Below are 22,179 nucleotides of genomic sequence, written 5' to 3' on the forward strand. Positions count from 1 at the left end.
AATTAGTCGCACAAAATTAATGTGTTAAATCGATAGCCCTAGTTAATTATGTAGATCTGCATTATTCATTATACATATTTGTATCATACATTATACATGTGTACATGTATCACATGCAGCCTCTCTGCAGTAAATTTAACATCTGTTGTGTGTTTTTCTTCTCCCCCGTCAGAAAATAGGTCAGCTAGAATAACATTGCTAGGGGGGATTTAGTCATGATTACACAAACTATGGAAAATATGCATGTTTGTGTAAACCTTTAGGTGTCACTCAGACCTGACAGCACAGACAAGAGTGTTCCAGAGGTTCATTTGGGCAACCGGGAGGCAGATGCTGCACAGGAACAGAGCTCCTCTTCTGGGTCTCTGGCAGAGTCAGAGCTGCCTGACCAGGCAGAGTGTGAACTTGCAGAAATGATCATAGTTGCACACAGTGGCAAAGAACAACTGAAGGTAAACCTTTAGCCATACAGTTTGTTGAACACATGTTTATCTTTTGTGACCACTTGCACCAGTAGTGGGGCATGTTGTCACACTATGTGGGGTAAGTTGTCACCATGGAACCTGCTATTAAACCAGTGGTGTAGGTTTCATGTGAACATGGGGGTTCCCCTGTCACCCAGCTACCCTAAAGACAAAATCTATACCTCTCTTTAAATCTATGCCTGTATTAAACAACCTATTATAGATGTTTGTGCAAAAAGATGTTAAATAATTATAAGCACACAACTGTTCATGAAACAACAGTATCAGAACTTAGCTTTGATTATTTGTTTCCTTTTTTCAGCACAAAATTTGTATATTCTTTTTTTCCACTTTTTATTTATCCTCATTCTTTCTACTTTTTCTTTTTTCCCCCCCTCTTCTTTTAGCCTGTAGGACAGGAACCTATTGAAAATCAGATCTTCTGATGCCAGGAATACTTTGTTTTTGCTTTTGGTTCTGGTTAAGCACACATCTAAAAACAGAGTTCTGCTTTCTGGAGCATAATGTTTGCTATAATTGGTTTGCTTGAATTTTCTCTGAAATGCATTTTCAAGCCTCTCTCGATTATGTTGAGGGAAATGAAGAACCAATTACATTTTTCACGGATGATGTTCTGAAATGTGTTTTCATTCCATGTGACCAGAACACGCACGGATTTAAGGATTATGATTTCTGGCTCCAGTCAGAATTTGACTTCCTGCTGAGGAAGCCTAGTTTTTAAAGTGCCAAAAAATGCGGTTGCTGTTATTCTGTAAAATTTAAAACATATATTGTAGTTGTGAAAGATATTTAACAAAGCTTTCTGCATATGAAGCTTAATTCAGCTTTCTGCATTGAGTTTAAATTTGAAAATCTGTCTTAATTTCTTCTGTGTAGCACAGGAGTAAATGAGGCAGAATGTTAGGGACTGACAGCCTGCCACCATTTACTTTAATTAAATGTAAAAAAGAGCAGCGCCAACATTCTTTTCAATTTCTGCTCGTGTTCCACAGAAGTATGTTATGCAGGTTTGCAATGACATGAGGATGAATAAATGATGCCAAAAATTGAAACCTTTAATGCTTCATAAAGCAATTACAGGCTGCAGTGGAAAAGCGGAATGAGATCATTTCACAGCTGAGCATGAACCTGCAGTTGGCGCAGCAGAGCAGAGACCAGGTACAGCTGGAGGCACAGCAGCTCGTGGGTCAGATTCAGGCTCTACAACAGCAGCTGCAGCAGGTAAAGTTAATACATTATGAACTTAATATGTCCACATAAAAATTTGTCAATCCTGCTCCTGGAGGTGGGGGTCATTCTAGCAGGATTGACAACCACTAATTTAACTGAAATTGGCCTAAATGGAAAAAAAAAATATATATATAACATGAATTTTGTGATTCATATCCTCCATTGCGCTCTAAATCATTCATTTTACTTTTAAGTTTTCATAATGGCAACATTTTTAGAAGAGTCTATTGGTTTGAAGTTGTCTGTACTAGGCATGAGCACTATAGAAGTATTTGAGTGAATCTTTTGTTGAAACATCAAGATGTGGAAAATGTATTTCTTTCCCAGGCGAAAGAATACCTGTGTAGTAAATGTCAAGGATGTGTAGATCTGACCCAGGCTGCTCAATAGAGTTGGGTATCATTTGAATTTTATAAATTTCCAATTCCGCTTATCGATTCCGATTCTTATTGATTCCCAGTTTCGATTTAGATATCAAACATTTAGATATCAGTCATATTTATTCTGTGTCTGCGATTCGTCCTCCGCCACCCGGATTGAGGCGAATCACTACATGACCACGAGGACTTAAAAGCGCATTGGGAATTGGGCATTCCAAATTGGGTGAAAAAGAGAAAAAATTATAATAATAATAATAATAATAATAATAAAAATCAGCATATCAGCCTCAGCGGTTAAGGCTCTGGGTTACTGATCAGAAGGTCAGGGGTTCAAGCCCCAGCACTGCCAAAATACCACTGTTGGGCCCTTGAGCAAGGCCCTTGACCCTATCTGCTCCAGGGGTGCTGTATCATGGCTGACCCTGCACTCTGACCCCAGTTTAGCTGGGATATGTGAAAAAAAAAAAGAAAGAATTTCACTGTATATGTGCAAAATGTATAATGTGTGATAAATAAATATAATTATAAAATTATAATTTTCTGGAAGTATACGAGACCTTTCAGGGCAAATAGTGTCTCCAGCAGTGGAGAAAACCCTTTCACTTGGGGTTGAAGAGGCCTGCACACATAATTCTGAAGAGACAAGATCTGACAGCAAAGGATATGTGTTTTTTTGTTTCCACCACCAGGCAGCAGGGTCATCAGATGTCACTGTAGGTGGCATGTCTTGGTACATCTTTAGCTCTGCATCCTCTTTGTTCTCAATGAACGACGTTCTGCTCTCTGTGGATTTCATTTTCAGGGGGATATTATGTCCCTCTTGTAGGGAGGTGGCTACAGAGAGAGCAGGCTTATTACTTAAGACAATAAGAAGACACTAAAGAAAAATTCTGAAATACATAGATACATCATTGTTAAGATTTTAGTTATTAAATATAATTTTAGCTATTTTTATTATATATTTACATGATCATCCTCTTCCTCGCACTCTTTGTCTGCGTCGTCATTCTCTCTTTGTTGTCTTTTCTCCTCCTTTGACTGCATTGTAACACCAACTTCTTGTCCACAATCCACTCTTGGCTAGAGACAGTGCAATTGAGATTTAGACATTTAGGTATTCCATCACGACTGAGGAAAGTAGACCTACATATTTGTGTGTAAATGTCACAATTTTCACCAGTTCACACTCTTGATAGATTGCCGCCATCAGCTTCTCTTTTATCCGGACCCAGACAGTGCTGCTGTCCTCAACTTTGTGTTTGAAGCGTGGGTCCAATGCAGTGGCCTCCTCAAGAAAGCTTCCGATGTCATTCCTTTGAGACAAATATGTATTAAAAACGAGAAAGGAATCAAGCATATCATTATTCTTTTTTCTTTCCTTCTTTAAAAATCGTACTTGCCTGGTATCGCTTGGACAGGTTTTCCCAGACAGCCTGCTTAATGCTGGACACAAACACTGTGTCTTCCTCTTCAACTGTGAAGTGCTTCTCAAGCTTTTGAAGAATTGGCAGGATCTGACCACACGTAGGGCTCTTCTCAGAAGGGACACAGAGTGTAGATGTGTACAAAATTCTCATCAGATAGATGAACGGTTCTCCCTTTCTGAGATCTTCCTCAGTCAGCCGAGCAAGTCTGTTTGAGAGAGAGAATACATTTTCAGAGTTATAAAGTGTATTTTACCCTCCATAACAAAGAAGGCAAGGAAGCTTAGTTTTCACCTTTTCACTCATAGCAAAGAATTATGCAAACTCTTCTTTCTTACTTGTCCCTCTTTATTGGTTTTCTCAAACGCTGATCCAAGCTGGCTGCTTGAATAGCAGGGTACCTTTCAAGAAATCGTTCCAACATCAAGTAGAGTGTTGAGGCAAATCTAGAACATAAGCATAACTTAAGTGAGAGAGAATTTAGGTTCACATTGTGTAATTTTTAAATTTAATAATACACTACTCAATACACAACTGGTAAAGAGAGGCGTTCTTACTTAGGACTTGTTGCTTTTCCCGGAGCACAGTCTTTGCCATAGATGATCTCTTCATCCAAACAACAACGTTCCAGATCTTTGCTGCCCATTTTGCCACTGACACCACTGAATTGACACTGAGCTCCAAGATTAAGTGTATGGGCAAAGCAACCTAGCTTTATGAATTGTAGCCTTTTTATTGCCACACTATTTTGTCCATTTATGCCAAATTCTTGCAAAATGTTGCTTATTTCTTCAGCAACAAATGGCCCTGTCTGTGCTTCGTATATACTGCTTTTGTTGTTAGAACTTTGTCTTGTTTCCCCTTCAAGAATGTAGTGTGCCGTCACTGTGAGATAATGATCTTGGGAGAGGCTGCAACTTTCCCTACACTAGCTCAGTTATTAAGTTTGCCTTTACTACCTTTTACCTTGCAGGTATTAAGACATTGGACAAGCTGTCCCTGGAAGGGGGTGTGTACTTCGGGTTTAGTGCCCTGGTCATCTCCCTGGGAATAAACAAACATCGCTAGCTCAATTATTTTTAAAATAAATTGACTTTATTGTAACACCTACTTAAACAAGGGCGACTCAGTGACTGAAAAGTGATGCAACCCTTTGACTATGAATTGTGATTGACCTGTGACACTCCTCGGTTTTTCTTTTGTCAGCTTTCCTTTTGAAGCGAGGGAGAACGGGGTCTCGCAGATAACGTTTGGTGGAGTTGTTTCCTTACTAGTGCTGGCTAATGACGGGGCAGATGATGAGGCACTCGGGCTATGCAAAGCATCAAACACGGTGCACTCTTGTAAATCTATACGGTGAATCAACCGCAGATGCTTTGTCATGTTGGTGGTGACACTTGCAACATATTAGCTTATCACAAATATTACACTTAGCTTTTTCGGCTTCTGACTTCACAAAGTGTTGCCACACTTTCGAGCGCTTCCCGCGGTCCATCGGGACTGTCGTTTACATGACGCAAATTAGCGAGGAAGGAGGCAGATTGTCAGGTTGGGTCCTCACAGATGACGTGTATAAAAAAAAAAAATATATAAAAAAATCCGGTCTATCTGAAAATGCGGACACAGGAATCGATGTGGAATCGAAATTTAAATTTTATACAGAGTATCCGATTCCAGAATTGGAATCGATTTTCAATTCCCAACACTACAGCTCAGTACCAGCTGCATTTACAGTTGGAGGAGTCCCAACAGGTCAGACAACCTATGTCTTTAACAGAACGCTCAAAATCTCTGACAAATTTAGATTAATGAATTGCAGTTTATTGTGGGATGATTACTTGGTTTGAGCATATTAAGCTCCATTGACCCTTTTCACTTAAGACTTTTTCTTCTGTTTTAAAGTTGACCAAGGACCAACAGTGCCTACTGGCCCAAAAGGAAGCTGAGATCACAGACTTGCAACAGAAACTGGGTGTCATGGAGAAATCCCTCTCTCAGCTTCAACATGCCTTTACTCAAAGAAACACTGATCAATTGGAGCCAAGACTTGACCAGCTCACTGGTTTGGATGAATGTACTTTGAGCCCTCTGTTCCCAGAGAACAGTCTTGACTCGAACTCTGACGCTTTACTAAAAAGGCTTAGAGCCGATCTAGAAGAAGAGCGTAAGAACACCCAGCAAGCTCATGAACAAATAGAGGCCTTTCAGAAGAAGGTGCAGAGTTTGGAGAATGAGAGGACTGTGATGGAAGCTCATCTTTCTGAGGTTCAGGCACAGCTAAAGGTTGCTGAGAAACATGCCCTTGAGGCCCAGCAGGATAAAGCAGAGAAAGGTGAGCTGAACCGAGAAATGGCCAGATTGGACAACCTTGTGAAGGAGCTTAAAAATCGTCTTCAGGAAGAGGAGGAATCAGGACGGCATTTACGTTCCAAATATGAAGCTGATATTTCCAATTATGATCTCAGGCTTCAAACTCTGGAGGAGGAAAGGGACTTGAATGTAGCCCAGGATGTTTATAGCTTTGACGTCTCTGCAGGTGGTTTCCAGGATGTGCTGATGGAGTGTTACTTGGCCTCTGAGGGGGTTCAAGAAAGCGTATTAATTGAAGGCAGTCTGGAGGAACGTAGCCTGGTGGAGAACTCTGAATCAAGGTTTGACCTAGACAGTGAGGTCATATGTCATCCATCAGATCACCCTAACAATGTCGCATCTGATGGGGATAAGTCGCAACCTGTACTGTTTGTAGACCCTGGCATTGGAGAGATCCAGCTTGGTGAAATGTCCTTCACTGATGCCCAATGGCAAAATTCAACCTCTGTTATTGAAGAGCTGAATGAGAGTGCAGGCACTGTGGATCTGGCAAAAGAGCTTTTGATCCAGCAATGCAGAGACTTGTCGGAACAGTTAGAAGACCAGGATCGACAGCTTGAGGTACTTCAAGAGGAGGTCCGCCACTCTGCAGAAGAGGTCGAGGAGGCACGGGAGTGCTGGAGTAAAGCTTCAGAGGAGCTTGAGGAAGCTAAGTGGGAGCAGGAGATGGAACGGGAGAAAAGGGCTCAATATGAGGAGACTGTTAGCCAGAAAACTCATCAGGAAGACAACCTAAAGAACATAGTTAGCCACCTGCAGAGCCAACAACAACTGTTGCATCAGAACAAAGAAAGGATAATGCCTGACAACATTGATTCCGACAATAAGAATTCTACTTTAACAATGGAGGAGCTGCTCAAAGAACTAAGGGAGGAAAAGGCACAATTGGTGCTACAGCTCAAACGACAAGAGCAGCTAGCGAAGGATGTCCATGAGCAGAAAGCAGCAGGTGACTCTGTAAGTAGTGAGGTTCACACTCACTTTGGCAGACAGCTTTCCTCTTTGCAAGGTCAGAGAGATGATCATCTTTCTAAGCTGGAGCAACAAAGGGAAAATAACAAGGCTACCTCCATGTTGCTTGGTCAAAGGACCCTAGAGCTGGACCAAGCCAATCTGGAGCTTCAGCAACTCAAAGCTGAATTAGAGGAGAAAGTTGTTAGGTTGCAGGACTTGGAGAAGGATAAAACTGACTTTGAGTCTAAATTAACGTGCCTTAAAGAGAACCTCACCAACATGGAGGAGGAGAAGACTGTCCTGGAAAGACATCTCCAAGCTTTGCAGAAACAAGCTAAGAGCATGGAGGAGGTTCTAGAATCAGAGCTGAAGGACTTTGAGGTTTGGATTTTTAAATGAACTAAAATGACACATTTTCAGCCAATAACTGCCTTAAAAAAAACAAAAAAACTGCTAGATGCATAAGCAGTGCTCTTCTGGTGTTTTCAGATTGTGTAATGTTTTCAGAATCTGAAACATTTAAGATTGTTTGAAATATTAATTAGGGCTGACGATTTAACACATTCAGTGATTCTAAAAATAAATAAATAAAAGTTTTATAATATTAACATGATCATGCCCCCTCACCGTGCGCAAAGGGAATTTTCTTGCCAGTGGAGCAATTTGGGCTTGAAGTACCACTTAAATGTTTTTGTGAGTTGCAGTCAGTCAGTAGGGGGCTGTTAGTGCATTTCCCGCTGTTCAGGTAACACACAGTTTTACAAGCAACAAACCACTTAAAATCAGGCAGCACAAAATGAGTAAAGGAGCCTCACACTGTAGGCCTTGCATTCAAAGACAGCTGGAAAGAGCACAACTCTGAATGTAGGAGTCTTATAACACATTTAACTTGCCACGCAGCGTTTATGCGCAGGACTTTGAAAATCAGTGAAACGTGACAGCCACAGTGAGATGCTCTAAAAGAGTCACGTGTACATGGACCAGTAAAAATGGAGCAGACAGACACAAGAACACATCCTGTAAGAACAGCCCTTAAGTCTAGCTCGGACAGATTGATTAACTCAGTTGTAAGATTGATTACTGTGGACTGTAGGCAAATGATAGACTCATGATCAATGAAATGGAAAGCAAACAATATATTGACTTCTAAAGCCACTTTTTGTGTTGTCTAATCACTCATCTTCAACAACAATGCAATGTCTTTCAATTATCTGAATTATATTTATTATCGATTTTTATATTTTTGAATAATTTTTTGGGGGGTCTTTCTCGGCAAGTATTTATGCAATTTATTGCCATTTTTTGATTAATTGGCATCTCGTAATTTGATTAATTGTAATCCACTGAAAGCACTATTATGATTTTGCAACATGAATATGGTCCATTAAATAATATGTACCTTTCTCTTTAGCAACATCTTGAATCTAAAGACGCAGAGCTCAAGGAAGTTAGGGAAGCACAAGAGAAAGCAGAAGAGGAGTACATGGAAAAAGAGAGTGCCTTGCTGAAAGAACTTACCGTAGTCAAAAAGGATCTGCAAGAAAGACAGAAAGAACATAAAGAGGAGCAGAGATGGCTGGAAGAGAAACACCAGAGAGAGGTAAGAAAGCAAGGTGGTGGCAGTATCTGGGAAGAAAGTCCAATAAAAGGAAAATGGGATGGGTGATAACCAGTTCTTGGCAAGGTCCTGGATCAAATTAAGGAATAAAAAAAGTTGCATTTAACAGTTGTGTGAAAGAAGTAATCGAAGGAAGTTGTGTTGCTTGCGTGAAATATTGTACAATCATAACTAATGGTCCGTTTTCCTACCTTCAGGTTGAAGACTTGAATCTACGCTTTGAGAGGCAACTTTCCGAGCTGCGATCTCATCTGGATGATGAACAGAAGAGACAGATCAGCTTGATTAAACAGGTTAAACAACGTATTGTTTACCTTTTAAACTATTCTGTTTAATCCACCCTTCCATATGAATTCTGTCTTTTATACCACATGCATATGTTTTTGTCTCTACCAGGTCAATGAAAGCGAGCACGAGAGGGAGTTGTCTCAGCTGGCAGCCAAACAGAGTGAGGAAATTTCCCGTCTTAAAGATGAGCTCTCCAGGGAGCTGCGAGATGGCCTGGAGGCTGCACACCAGGCTGAGCTACTTCAAACACAAGTACCTTTTGAATTTATTTACTTGTAATGTTCCAGGGTAAATTCTGGAATGTAAAACTAACATACTGCATACTACACAATATATTTGTCTGTCTGTCTGTCTATCTGTCTATTTCACATACTAGATATTTTTAAAGGTTTATGAAATGTAATGCTGTATACAGTGATAAACATTTAAAATAGTCACTCAACCTCAGTAAGAGGTGTTTGTCCTGGTTGACATTGCATTTATACTGCATTTCTTGTAGCAGTATGGTAATAGGCCATTCTGAACATACCCCTAGTGTTAATGTCTGCTTTCCTTCAGTTAAGTTCCAACCACATTTTAACTTGGTCATCAACTAACCGGTTGTTTGGTTCTGTTACCTGTAATCAGAGCCAGCACAACCTAGAGGTTGAAGCCTTGCGTCTGAGCCTGACCAACTTGCATACGGCTCAGCTTGAGCTTTCTCAAGCTAACATGCAGAAAGAGAGGGAGGCAGCGCTCAGCGAGCTGCAAACCATGCTGCGGGAGAAATGGTCACAGGAGAGTGCCATGCTGCAAGCGCGGCAACAGTTTGAGCTGGAAAGACTCCGTGAGCAGTGCCGAGAGCAGGAGGAACGAGCCCAGAGTCTGCACCAGCAGGAGATTGGTGAGTGAAGAGACCAGGATTGGCCTGCAGTTTCATATAACCCAAGTAATAGTGTTACATAATTGCTCGCAAGTATGTTGAGTGACTGGAAACTCTGAAGTCTCTTGTGTGTCATTAATTATATGCATGTAATGCGTGTGGGTATATGCTCTCACTGTGTAGATAATCTGAATCAGGAGTGGGAGAGGCAAGTTCTGGAAGAACAGGACTCTGTGGAAAGGTTGCAGGCCAGTAAACTGGAGGTAAACGTTCTCCGCTCTTGAATGAAAATTGCTTGGAACATTGCTGCTATTGCCTATCAAAAAGTAATCCCTAATGTGCAATGCACCTCAATTGCTGTGCTTTAGTTTCATTTTCCTATCTCTGAAGGATCTAAAGGCTGAGTGGTTTGTGGAGGCTGAGATGGCCAGGACAGAACTCCTGGGTCGATTAAATAACACTTATCAGAAACTGAGTGAGACCCAGGCGGCTCTCAGTGAGGCTGGGGAAGCTCTGGCGGAGACACAGGGTAGGTTAGAAGCGTTGGAGCTTTCTAGAGAGAAGGACAACAACAATCTGGAGAAAGACCTCAACCAAGCCTTGGCTGACAGAGATGCTGCTGCTCGTGAGTGTCAATTAAACAGTGTAAAGCTCGTTATGCAATTTCAGCGCTCATTGATTAATTTTTTTTCTGCTGGACTGGGTTGGGTCAGTAGTTTAGTTCATTCTTATCCACGATTTTCATGGCCGGCGAAATTACACATTATGCTTAGTGCGTGCTCCCAACACGGATGCTACAGATTTCCGGTTCGCAACTTATTCACATTACCATGCATAGAAATAATCAGCAACGACAGTCAAAAGCAATGGAACACTCCCTGTTTACTTAACGTAAATCCCTTTCTCACTAAAATCTGTGTTTGGACGCTTTTGACGGCAATCGCTGAATAAATAAGTACACAATCACACACATTTACGTGGTAAAGTTACTACACTGAGCTCTCACGCTCTGCACATGCCGTGTGTGTGTGTGTGTGTGTGTAAAAGAGAGAGAGACACGCAGACATTCAATGCACAGAGAGAGAATTCACATTTATGATGCGCTAGGTTTCACTGGGTTTCTTGTTGCAGACACAATGTATGATGATGATGATGATTATAGAAAGCACTTCAATATGAAAACGGACTAATCTGGGAATCTGAATCCGACCGGATGCTTTTTAAGGTCCAAAAAAGAGGACATGTATGTGAAAAGAGGACGTATGGTCTCCCTAGGTTTCATTTAAAATTCAGCAGATTTGAGGGACGTATCATTTGGAATTATCCGTTAGTTTTTTTTAGAAAAATAGGCTAATGACAGAGAATTACAGTATGTTAATTCAACCTCTGCTTATTGCATCTGGTGTGACTCAAAGTTTCAGGCACTGACCGCTTTTGGGTGGGTTTGTTGTTGTAACATTCATTTTCCAGTCATTTTTTTTAAAGCCACCTGAAGTTGTTATAACATCCTCTAACAGCACATTTTCCTCAAGAGCCTCCGATGATCTGAATCACCAGTAACATTTGTCTAGCTCTAGCGTACAACAACGACAGCTATGCGGAAGTGCAGAGCATCCGAGAGGATGTAGCTCGCCGTAATTCTGCAGCCCATGGAGAAGTCAGGAAAAAGGTGGTTATGCCAGAAAGAAATGTATGTATTTCACAAAACCGTTGTTTTCTTAAAGTTTTGTTTTTTAATAAAAAATAAAACAAATAGCTGAAAATGAGGAACACGGCAATCAATGTGTTATATAAAAGTCAACAGGATCTGCAGTATTGCACTGCCAAGTTCTCAAAGTGGCTGGAGTAGTGTAGAAGCTATCGTGGAAGAAAGAGACGACAATATATTTTTTTTTTATATATATATATATATATATATATATATATATATATATATATATATATATATATATATATATATATTTTTTTTTTTTTAAATTATTATTGTTATTGTTAAATAGTAAGTGCAATTAATGTGGATTGGTTTAGTGCGCCGCTGTTTTCAGCTGGCCCTTGAATATTGAGATGTTTTCAGCAGATTGTGTGGAGGTACACCACAGAGGAACAGAGAAAATTAATGATCGTAAAATAGACTTTGTGCCTCTCTGCAGCAGTACCACCAGGTGCCACTCCTTCATTGACTGCAGAGAGCAATATGGGACATAGACCTGGAGGAGTGAATTAAAGTAAGAGGGTGCTGTTCCATTGGCTGTCCTGAAGGCCAGAGTCAAAGCCTTGAATTTGATGCCAGCAGCTACTGGTAGCCAGTGGAGTGAAATCAAGAGTGGGGTGACATGAGCCCACTTTGGCTGATTGAAGATCAGAAACGCTGCTGCGTTGTGGACCATTTGCAGTTGCTTAATCGTACTAGCTCGGAGGCTGGCCAACAGAGCATTGCAGTAGTCCAGTCTTGAAATGATCAGAGCTTGGAGCAGGAGCTGTGCGGCATATTCAGACAGGAGAGGTCTGATTGTCCTGATGTTTTAAAGCACGAACCTGCAGGACTGGGCGGTTGATGTGATGTGGGCTGGTCATCTACCACCACTTCCAGTTTCCGGGCTGTCCTGGTTGGCGTTAGTGTACTTGAACCAAGATACATAGAGTGGTTTTGTTCGACAGACAGGTAGGCTGGGATCATGAGCACATCTGTCTTGGCAAGGTTGAGCTGGTGGCAGAGTTCCTTCATCCAGGCTGAGATCTTCAAGAGGCAGGCAGAGATTTTTTTCTGAAACCATTACGTACTGTTTTTTTGTTTTGTTTTTGTTCTTCACAAAAACCTCTGACAAAACCTCATCTATGTTAGCCAACTAGATGTGCAGAAAACCAATTAAAATTTTAAACAATCATGCAGTGTAGTGACTACGAAGCACTGATCTGATAAGGCCAGTTAAAATTCCCTCAACTGGCCCAAAGCGCACACTCACTGGCCTGGGGCAATTGTTGTTGCAAGGGATTTCTCATTGAGCCCTGAATATAAACTGGAGCTGAAAATACTACCATAAAAGCAGTGATGTGGTTTACCTGTACACCAGTTAAAATTGTATTTATTTATTTATTTTTATTTGTTTTAATCAGGTGCAGTTGAGGAGTTGGTTGCTTGTCAGAAGGTGGCACTGCAGGAGCAACAGGACCGTGCCCGAGCCATGGAACTGAGAGAAAAAGCTCTGAAGCAAGAGGTACCATAGACGCCTTGCATTTGCTTGACCTGTACACTTGAAGCACAATGTTTTTGTTTTTGTATTGAGGCACGACCTTTTGTCTAAGGTTGACCGTCTGCAGTCAGAAAGGGAGGAATTGAAGGCCAATTCAGAACAGGAGATCTCAAACCTTTGGACCCAGCTGGAGTGCATGAGAACCAACAGACAAGAGCTCGGAGGCAAGCTTTTGAGATATTTTCTGCATTTGACATGCCTCTAGGTTGAATTGTTCTGCTTATTAAATATTTATAGCAAAATAATATACTTTTGTTTCCCTCTGAATTGCAGTTGCTGTGTTTTCAGCCAAGCACCTGTTATTCAATGCTTAAATAGCCCTTAACTTTCTGTCTTTAGAGCTAAAGGAGCAGTTGCTTGCTCGCTCGTCACGGGTTGACGACTTAGAGCGGCTGAAGCAGGAATTTGCTCAACAGCAGCAGGAAATCAAAGAACAGAATGAGGTGGAGCTAGAGAACCTCCGAACCTACTTTGATCAGAGACTCCGGGAAGCAGAAAAGAGTCATCGGGAAGAGATCGCACTCTTGCAGCTGCGACTCGTAGAGGGACCTCTGGAGGACTCTATGCTCAAGATCGGGGAGGCAAGGTCTGCTGTAGACCTGTTATGGACATGGGCTAAGGCTAGTCCAGGACTACATTTTAGTATGGATAGTGGCTCTTTGATTGAAATCTTGCCTTAGACTTGCATTTACTCCTTTAGTAGTAATTTGAACCAAAATGGCTTGGATATGCCACTCAAGACTCGCATAAATCTTTTACTATATCAGGTGAAGATCCGCCCACCCCCTCATATGTTGTCCCATGCCAGAGCTTATGGTCTACAAAAAATATTTTATTGGACTGTGGTATTTTGAGTCCTCTGAGAAACTCAGCAGATTAAAATGTATTTGACCCATTAAAAGGTTTTAAAATCAGTCCAAAATCGAACCCATTAAACATAGATCTTAAATGGGTTTTTAGTTGAATTACTTATATTTGAACATGGATTTTTTTCATAAAAATAGCCGTGGAAGCTGGCATGGGGTTAAAAGCAAACCAAATCGACTTACAAGTGAGGAATAGAATGAACAAAAGCATTTTCTCCACTGGTAGCCGTAACATTAGAAGTGCTGCAGAAAGTTACAAAGTTGCCAGAGAGGTACAAGCTAGTACATCTAGTTTCTAATGTCCCTTCAGAAGGCTATGCAGAGTTGCAGTAGCCACACACAGCTAGGAAAGGTTTGGCAGACTTTCCCGCATATTATCGTCAGTTCTTCTGGTGTTTCGAAATAATGGCGTCTATCCTGTTTTCTCCTTATTACTTCACCATGACTGAGCGGGCCAAGTGTCTGATCAACCATTAAGCATCATTGATGCTAAATGTGGAAGCTGCATAGTTTCAGTTAATGCTCTTTTTGAGCTAGGGAAGAAGGTTTGTGTTCTGAAAATGTTTCATAGTATACCAAGTTCTAATCCCAAAAGATGACCCCTTTGAAACTACAATTAGGAACTACAACCTTAGAAACAATTTTTGTGTGTTGTAGCTTTCTCTCTGAAGGGAAGAGTAAAGAAGAAAGAGGTGACTCTATGGCAGAGATCACGCAGCAACAGGAAAAACATAAGGTAAATTTTACATGTTGGTCGAGTGGTGTAATTCTAAGGGATAGTTCACCCAAAAATTGCCATGATTTACTCCACCCATACAGGTGCATCTCAGTAAATTAGAATGTCGTGGAAAAGTTCATTTATTTCAGTAATTCAACTCAAATTGTGAAACTCGTGTATTAAATAAATTCAATGCACACAGACTGAAGTAGTTTAAGCCTTTGGTTCTTTTAATTGTGATGATTTTGCTCACATTTAACAAAAACCCACCAATTCACTATCTCAATATATTAGAATACATCATAAGATAAAAATAATTTTTTAGTGAATTGTTGGCCTTCTGGAAAGTATGTTCATTTACTGTATATGTACTCAATACTTGGTAGGGGCTCTTTTTGCTTTAATTACTGCCTCAATTCGGCGTGGCATGGAGATGATCAGTTTGTGGCACTGCTGAGGTGGTATGGAAACCCAGGTTTCTTTGACAGTGGCCTTCAGCTCATCTGCATTTTTTGGTCTCTTGTTTCTCATTTTCCTCTTGACAATACCCCATAGATTCTCTATGGGGTTCAGGTCTGGTGAGTTTGCTGGCCAGTCAAGCACACCAACACCATGGTCATTTAACCAACTTTTGGTGCTTTTGCCAGTGTGGGCAGGTGCCAGATCCTGCTGGAAAATGAAATCAGCATCTTTAAAAAGCTGGTCAGCAGAAGGAAGCATGAAGTGCTCCAAAATTTCTTGGTAAACGGGTGCAGTGACTTTGGTTTTCAAAAAACACAATGGACCAACACCAGCAGATGACATTGCACCCCAAATCATCACAGACTGTGGAAACTTAACACTGGACTTCAAGCAACTTGGGCTATGAGCTTCTCCACCCTTCCTCCAGACTCTAGGACCTTGGTTTCCAAATGAAATACAAAACTTGCTCTCATCTGAAAAGAGGACTTTGGCAACAGTCCAGTTCTTCTCCTTAGCCCAGGTAAGACGCCTCTGACGTTGTCTGTGGTTCAGGAGTGGCTTAACAAGAGGAATATGACAACTGTAGCCAAATTCCTTGACACGTCTGTGTGTGGTGGCTCTTGATGCCTTGACCGCAGCCTCAGTCCATTCCTTGTGAAGTTCACCCAAATTCTTGAATCGATTATGCTTGACAATCATAAGGCTGCGGTTCTCTCGGTTGGTTGTGCATCTTTTTCTTCCACACTTTTTCCTTCCGCTCAACTTTCTGTTAACATGCTTGGATACAGCACTCTGTGAACAGCCAGCTTCTTTGGCAATGAATGTTTGTGGCTTACCCTCCTTGTGAAGTGTGTCAATGATTGTCTTCTGGACAACTGTCAGATCAGCAGTCTTCCCCATGATTGTGTAGCCTAGTGAACCAAACTGAGAGACCATTTTGAAGGCTCAGGAAACCTTTGCAGGTGTTTTGAGTTGATTAGCTGATTGGCATGTCACCATATTCTAATTTTTTGAGATAGTGAATTGGTGGGTTTTTGTTAAATGTGAGCCAAAATCATCACAATTAAAAGAACCAAAGACTTAAACTACTTCAGTCTGTGTGCATTGAATTTATTTAATACACGAGTTTCACAATTTGAGTTAAATTACTGAAATAAATGAACTTTTCCACGACATTCTAATTTATTGAGATGCACCTGTATGTTCTTTCAAACCTGTAGGCTTGTATGATGTTAGGCAGAATGTTGAATAGTGTTTTTTTTATTTTTTTTTTAAAGAACAGTGTTAATCTCACTTATTTATTGGCAATTAATTTTGATATACTTTGATATACTATTGTAAGTACTGTAATTGTGTGTGTGTTGATGCAGGAGGATCTGGACTTCCTGCGGCTGCAGTTGGAGGAGAGACACCAGCAGGAGTTTGAGCAGCTGCGGTCCAGCATTGGTCTAGCTTATAAGGAAGAATTACTGCTGGCTCACACTGAGCTCACTGACCGTTACTATAAAGACATCGACCAACTCAACACCAAACATGCCCAAGAACTTGAGCAGCTCCGTGCCAAACTCTCAGACAACCAAATCAAAGGTGAAGCTTTATTCATCACCCTACACTGGTCCTGTTTATTCACTGATGTGAAAGCTGATTAAATGATGTCATGTAGCAACCTAACCGTATGTGTCCACTGGCCTGGAAGAAATCCACTCAAGACCAAAGTATGTGAGTGGAGTAGAGCGACAGAAATGTCTCCTTGTGCAAAGCATTCTGTAATCACTCGGAATCAGTCCCACTTTCCATTTCCCACTCCACACTTGCTCCCTGCTCACTGATGATAGAAACCCAGCTCTGAATTCATTACTTGACTCATCCGTTTAGGTTTTTGTAGCCTGAACAGGACAAAAACACAAATCGGATTTTTACAAGCCTGATCCAAACCACATTCTCAGGTGGTTTGGAATCAGATTAAAATCTAGTTTTTCTTAATGTGTCTCAGTCTGAACAGTCAGACTGGATTTCATGTGTTTTTTTTTTTCATCATTCGTTGTATGTGATAACATGATTTTAATGTGATAAAATTGTTTTCTATCCATATTTGTGTAAAGTTATTAGAGGTATAGACTAATATATCAGTTATCAGCAAAAATCTATGTTGATAGTTTAAGATGTGTTCCTCTGTAGCCAGCACTGGAGGATTTTACAGTAAGAATAAAAACTATCACTGACAATATATACTGTGTGTATATACACCGATCAGCCACAACATTAGAACCACCTGCCTAATGTTGTGTAGGTCCCCCTCTTGCCGCCAAAACAGCGCCAACTTGCAGCTGAAGGTATATTCTTCTCTCCACAATTGTACAGAGCGGTTATCTGAGTTACCGTAGACTTTGTCAGTTAGAACCAGTCTGGCCATTCTCTGTTGACCTCTCTCATCAACAAGACATTTCTGTCCACAGAATTGCTGCTCACTAGATGGTTTTTTTTGTTTTTGGCACCATTCGGAGTAAATTCTAGAGACTGTTGTGTGTGAAAATTCCAAGAGATCAGCAGTTACAGAAATACTCAAACCAGCCCATCTGGCACCAAAAAACGTCCATGTGTTTATCTAATCAACCAATTGTGTGACAGTGCAGTGTTTAAAACAAGGCAGATACGGGTCAGGAGCTTCAGTTAATGTTCACATCAACCATCTCAGAATGGGGAAAAAATTTGATCTCCGTGATTTGGCGCATGGCATGATTGTTGGTGCCAGACGGACTGGTTTGAGTATTTCTGTAACTGCTGATCTTCTGGGATTTTCATGCACAACAGTCTCTAGAATTCACTCAAAGATGTGCCAAAAACAAAAAACATCCAGTGAGCGGCAGTTCTGCAGATGGAAACGCCTTGTTGATGAGAGAGGTCAACAGAGAATGGCCAGACAGGTTCGAACTGACAAAGTCTACCGTAACTCAGATAACTGCTCTGTACAATTGTGGTGAGAAGAATATAATCTCTGAATGCTATTCTGAGATGCGGGTTGGCGCTGTTTTGGGTGACCTACACAATATTATGCAGGTGGTTTTAATGTTGTGGCTGATCTGTGTGTGTGTGTGTGTGTGTGTGTGTGTGTGTGTGTGTGTGTGTGTGTGTTTTTTATATATATAATATATATATATACACACACACACACACACACACACACACACACACAACCCTTCATCTGGTAAAAATATATATATATATATATATACTGTAGGCTATAAAGAGCTTAATTTGATAATTACTTAAATATATATAGCATTGTAACAGAGCCAAGTCTCTGTAATTTTAAAATAAGTTTCCCCAGTGTGTTTCGGGCTTGTTTATACAGGTGCATCTCAATAAATTAGAATGTCGTTGAAAAGTTCATTTATTTCAGTAATTCAACTCAAATTGTGAAACTCGTGTATTAAATAAATTCAATGCACACAGACTGAAGTAGTTTAAGTCTTTGGTTCTTTTAATTGTGATGATTTTGGCTCACATTTAACAAAAACCCACCAATTCACTATCTCAAAAAATTAGAATACATCATAAGACCAATAAAAAAAACATTTTTAGTGAATTGTTGGCCTTTGGAAAGTATGTTCATTTACTGTATATGCACTCAATACTTCGTAGGGGCTCCTTTTGCTTTAATTACTGCCTCAATTTGGCGTGGCATGGAGGTGATCAGTTTGTGGCACTGCCAAGGTGGTATGGAAGCCCAGGTTTCTTTGACAGTGGCCTTCAGCTCATCTGCATTTTTTGGTCTCTTGTTTCTCATTTTCCTCTTGGTTCAGGTCTGGTGAGTTTGCTGGCCAGTCAAGCACACCAACACCATGGTCATTTAACCAACTTTTGGTGCTTTTGGCAGTGTGGGCAGGTGCCAGATCCTGCTGGAAAATGAAATCAGCATCTTTAAAAAGCTGGTCGGCAGAAGGAAGCATGAAGTGCTCCAAAATTTCTTGGTAAACGGGTGCAGTGACTTTGGTTTTCAAAAAACACAATGGACCAACACCAGCAGATGACATTGCACCCCAAATCATCACAGACTGTGGAAACCTAACACTGGACTTCAAGCAACTTGGGCTATGAGCTTCTCCACCCTTCCTCCAGACTCTAGGACCTTGGTTTCCAAATGAAATACAAAACTTGCTCTCATCTGAAAAGAGGACTTTGGACCACTGGGCAACAGTCCAGTTCTTCTTCTCCTTAGCCCAGGTAAGACGCCTCTGACGTTGTCTGTGGTTCAGGAGTGGCTTAACAAGAGGAATACGACAATTGTAGCCAAATTCCTTGACACGTCTGTGTGTGGTGGCTCTTGATGCCTTGACCCCAGCCTCAGTCCATTCCTTGTAAAGTTCACCCAAATTCTTGAATCGATTTTGCTTGACAATCCTCATAAGGCTGCGGTTCTCTCGGTTGGTTGTGCATCTTTTTCTTCCACACTTTTTCCTTCCACTCAATTTTCTGTTAACATGCTTGGATACAGCACTCTGTGAACAGCCAGCTTCTTTGGCAATGAATGTTTGTGGCTTACCCTCCTTGTGAAGGGTGTCAATGATTGTCTTCTGGACAACTGTCAGATCAGCAGTCTTCCCCATGATTGTGTAGCCTAGTGAACCAAACTGAGAGACCATTTTAAAGGCTCAGGAAACCTTTGCAGGTGTTTTGAGTTGATTAGCTGATTGGCATGTCACCATATTCTAATTTTTTGAGATAGTGAATTGGTGGGTTTTTGTTAAATGTGAGCCAAAATCATCACAATTAAAAGAACCAAAGACTTAAACTACTTCAGTCTGTGTGCATTGAATTTATTTAATACACGAGTTTCACAATTTGAGTTGAATTACTGAAATAAATGAACTTTTCCACAACATTCTAATTTATTGAGATGCACCTATAGTTAAAGTCCTGCATTATGCTTCAGATGTTAGGTTTTTTTTTTTTTTTTTTTTTTTGGGGTTATTATTGGGATTTTGTTTGGACAATAATCTGCTTCTGCCATTTAATAAATTTTGAACTCATGTAGCCTCTATGTCTGTGCCCGTCATAAGACCTGTACACACATGCAGTGACTTCCAGTGACAAAGGGACACAATCCCATTCATTTTCAATGAGATCTGGCGACACGAGAGAATCATGAAACCACATCATCATTTACAGCAAATGTGACTGAATCCACCAGAAACTCCAACACTATCAGCAGACATACGTGTTTTAAAATTCTTTCACAACCTTGGCATTAAACTTGGAGATCTCTGAATGTCTGATACCACCCTCTGACCTCAGGCCATTAATAAACTCGTATATCAGCAATAAGTTGCAATCAGAATGGAATGAGTGCGATTAACTATACTAAATAAATCCCAGGGTCCAAAGCAACTACTCTCAAAATTTTAAATCTAGGCACGACCAAATAGTGTTTACCAGATGCCGACTGGGCCATTCAAGACTAACACATACGTTTTTACTGACTGGTGAAGATCCTCCCATATGTATACCTTGCCAAACCCTTATGACCATCAAGCACATTCTATTGAACTGTAAAACTTTTGGAACTATCAGACAACGCTTCTATACAGAGACTTCCTTAATAAACATTTTTTAAAAAGTGCCATCTGAACAGATTTTACAGTTTATATCTTGTAAAAACTTAATGTCTTATCTAATATTGCAAATATGTATTGACAAACCTTTTGTTTGCCATGTGAATAGCCTAGTTGCTGACATGGTGTTAAAACTAAATAAACAAACAAATGCAACCCTGGCTTGCCGTCACTTCATTGTGATTGGCTGCCACCTAGCATTTTTTTGCCTCTATTTTGCATAAAGTTCAGCATTTCCCAACTTTTTGATGCTCTCACCAATTGCTCCAGTCCTATGTCAATCCCACAATCCCCCACTCAAGCCTGCCACTCAGCTCCTGTAGCGAATGAATTGAAAATGTCTCCTCATGCTCCGCTCATTCCACGTACAGTAATGGCTTCTCTAGACCTCTTCATGGGCTTCAGTTTTTAATGTCAGCATGCATTCTTCAAAGTCTACTTATTCAGTTTTATTTTTTATTCTACATGGATAAAGATGAAAATATATTTCTCTCATCAGAAATTACCAAATTACGGCTACAGTCAGCACAGGAAATAGTGAGGCAGGTGGAGGCTGAAGTGGAAGAGAGGTCTCGGCAACATCAGGCCAAGGTGACCCAGCTGGAGACCCATTTATCCCAGCTCTCCCTAAAACACACACAGGAACTGGAGAGAGTGGCGGAACAGCACAGACAGAAGGAGGAGATGGTGAGTGTGCACAATAGTAGGCATTTTATAATTCATACAAAAGGTCTTTGGTGGATCATGTAGGTAAAGGCTGGTATTGAGCACTGTCACAAGGTGTAAAAATGGTGGTCATGCTTTAAACCGATCTTATGAAACTCTCAAACTCATGAATATTATCTTATTGCTGAGACCTTAAAGCAATACTGTAATGTTCCCAGTACCTTGTTTTGTTCCATCAGTAGTGTTCTTGTGAGTCCAGAACTGTCTTCCTCCTTTTAAAGCTGCAGAAAGACTTTACAGAGGAGTTGAGGGTGTGGCTTGAGGATGCGCAGAAGGAAGAGAGTCAACGTGTGAGCGAGGAGGTCACCCAGAGGAGTGCTGAGGAGCAGGCCCGGTTGAGGGAGCAGCTTCAGAAGCAGGCGGAGGAACATCTGGCCTCCCAGAGAGAGAAGCTTCAGAGAGCCACCCTGGAAGAGAGAGGGGAGTTGGAGCAGAGGCTGGCTGAGGTCCAGAAGCTTCTTGATGCAGAAAGAGAGAGGCTTCAAGCCCTGCAAAAGAGTCTTGACTGTGAGGAGAACCCTCAGCTGATGGCATTGAAGCAGAAACTTCAGGCACAGTACGACAGAGAGATGTGCACCGCAAAGAGCACCATGGCAGCAGAGGTGAAAGAGTTGAACGCTTTGCTTCAGGATCAAATGGAGAACAAGCTACAGGAGGCCATCTGCAGGTCAGGGACTGCTATTAAATCAGTGTTTATGCCACTGCATTGTTTTTCTTATTAGCAGGTTAATTCTCTGGAAAGCATTGACCAATTACAAACAGAACAAATACTTCATCTTAATTCTCAACTTGTATCAAGTAACAGGTATTGGGTTTAACCACCAAGACCACCTAAAGTGGCAAAAAAAAAAAAAAAGTACAAAGTTTGATTCAGTAGTTGCTGCATCACTATTAGTTTAATAAACCCCTAATCCCAAGTATTAAACCTGAGTG

General features: G+C 40.9%; 1 protein-coding gene across 1 annotated transcript in view; it reads left to right on the forward strand.

Annotated features, from left to right (window-relative positions):
- The window catches only part of LOC127449527 (pericentrin-like), an 83,640-nt gene that overhangs the window by 8,676 nt on the left and 52,785 nt on the right, over positions 1-22,179 (forward strand). Inside the window, exons 3-18 of the mRNA XM_051713014.1 lie at positions 264-452; positions 1,557-1,706; positions 5,422-7,224; positions 8,255-8,443; positions 8,659-8,754; positions 8,858-9,001; positions 9,377-9,632; positions 9,795-9,874; positions 10,002-10,236; positions 12,726-12,826; positions 12,915-13,026; positions 13,202-13,448; positions 14,386-14,464; positions 16,279-16,495; positions 21,020-21,207; positions 21,468-21,913. Of these exons, the coding sequence (XP_051568974.1) occupies positions 264-452; positions 1,557-1,706; positions 5,422-7,224; positions 8,255-8,443; positions 8,659-8,754; positions 8,858-9,001; positions 9,377-9,632; positions 9,795-9,874; positions 10,002-10,236; positions 12,726-12,826; positions 12,915-13,026; positions 13,202-13,448; positions 14,386-14,464; positions 16,279-16,495; positions 21,020-21,207; positions 21,468-21,913 (4,532 nt within the window). The remainder of the gene's footprint in view (positions 1-263; positions 453-1,556; positions 1,707-5,421; positions 7,225-8,254; positions 8,444-8,658; positions 8,755-8,857; positions 9,002-9,376; positions 9,633-9,794; positions 9,875-10,001; positions 10,237-12,725; positions 12,827-12,914; positions 13,027-13,201; positions 13,449-14,385; positions 14,465-16,278; positions 16,496-21,019; positions 21,208-21,467; positions 21,914-22,179) is intronic.

Source organism: Myxocyprinus asiaticus, chromosome 12, assembly GCF_019703515.2.
Source record: "Myxocyprinus asiaticus isolate MX2 ecotype Aquarium Trade chromosome 12, UBuf_Myxa_2, whole genome shotgun sequence".
NCBI lineage: Eukaryota > Metazoa > Chordata > Actinopteri > Cypriniformes > Catostomidae > Myxocyprinus > Myxocyprinus asiaticus.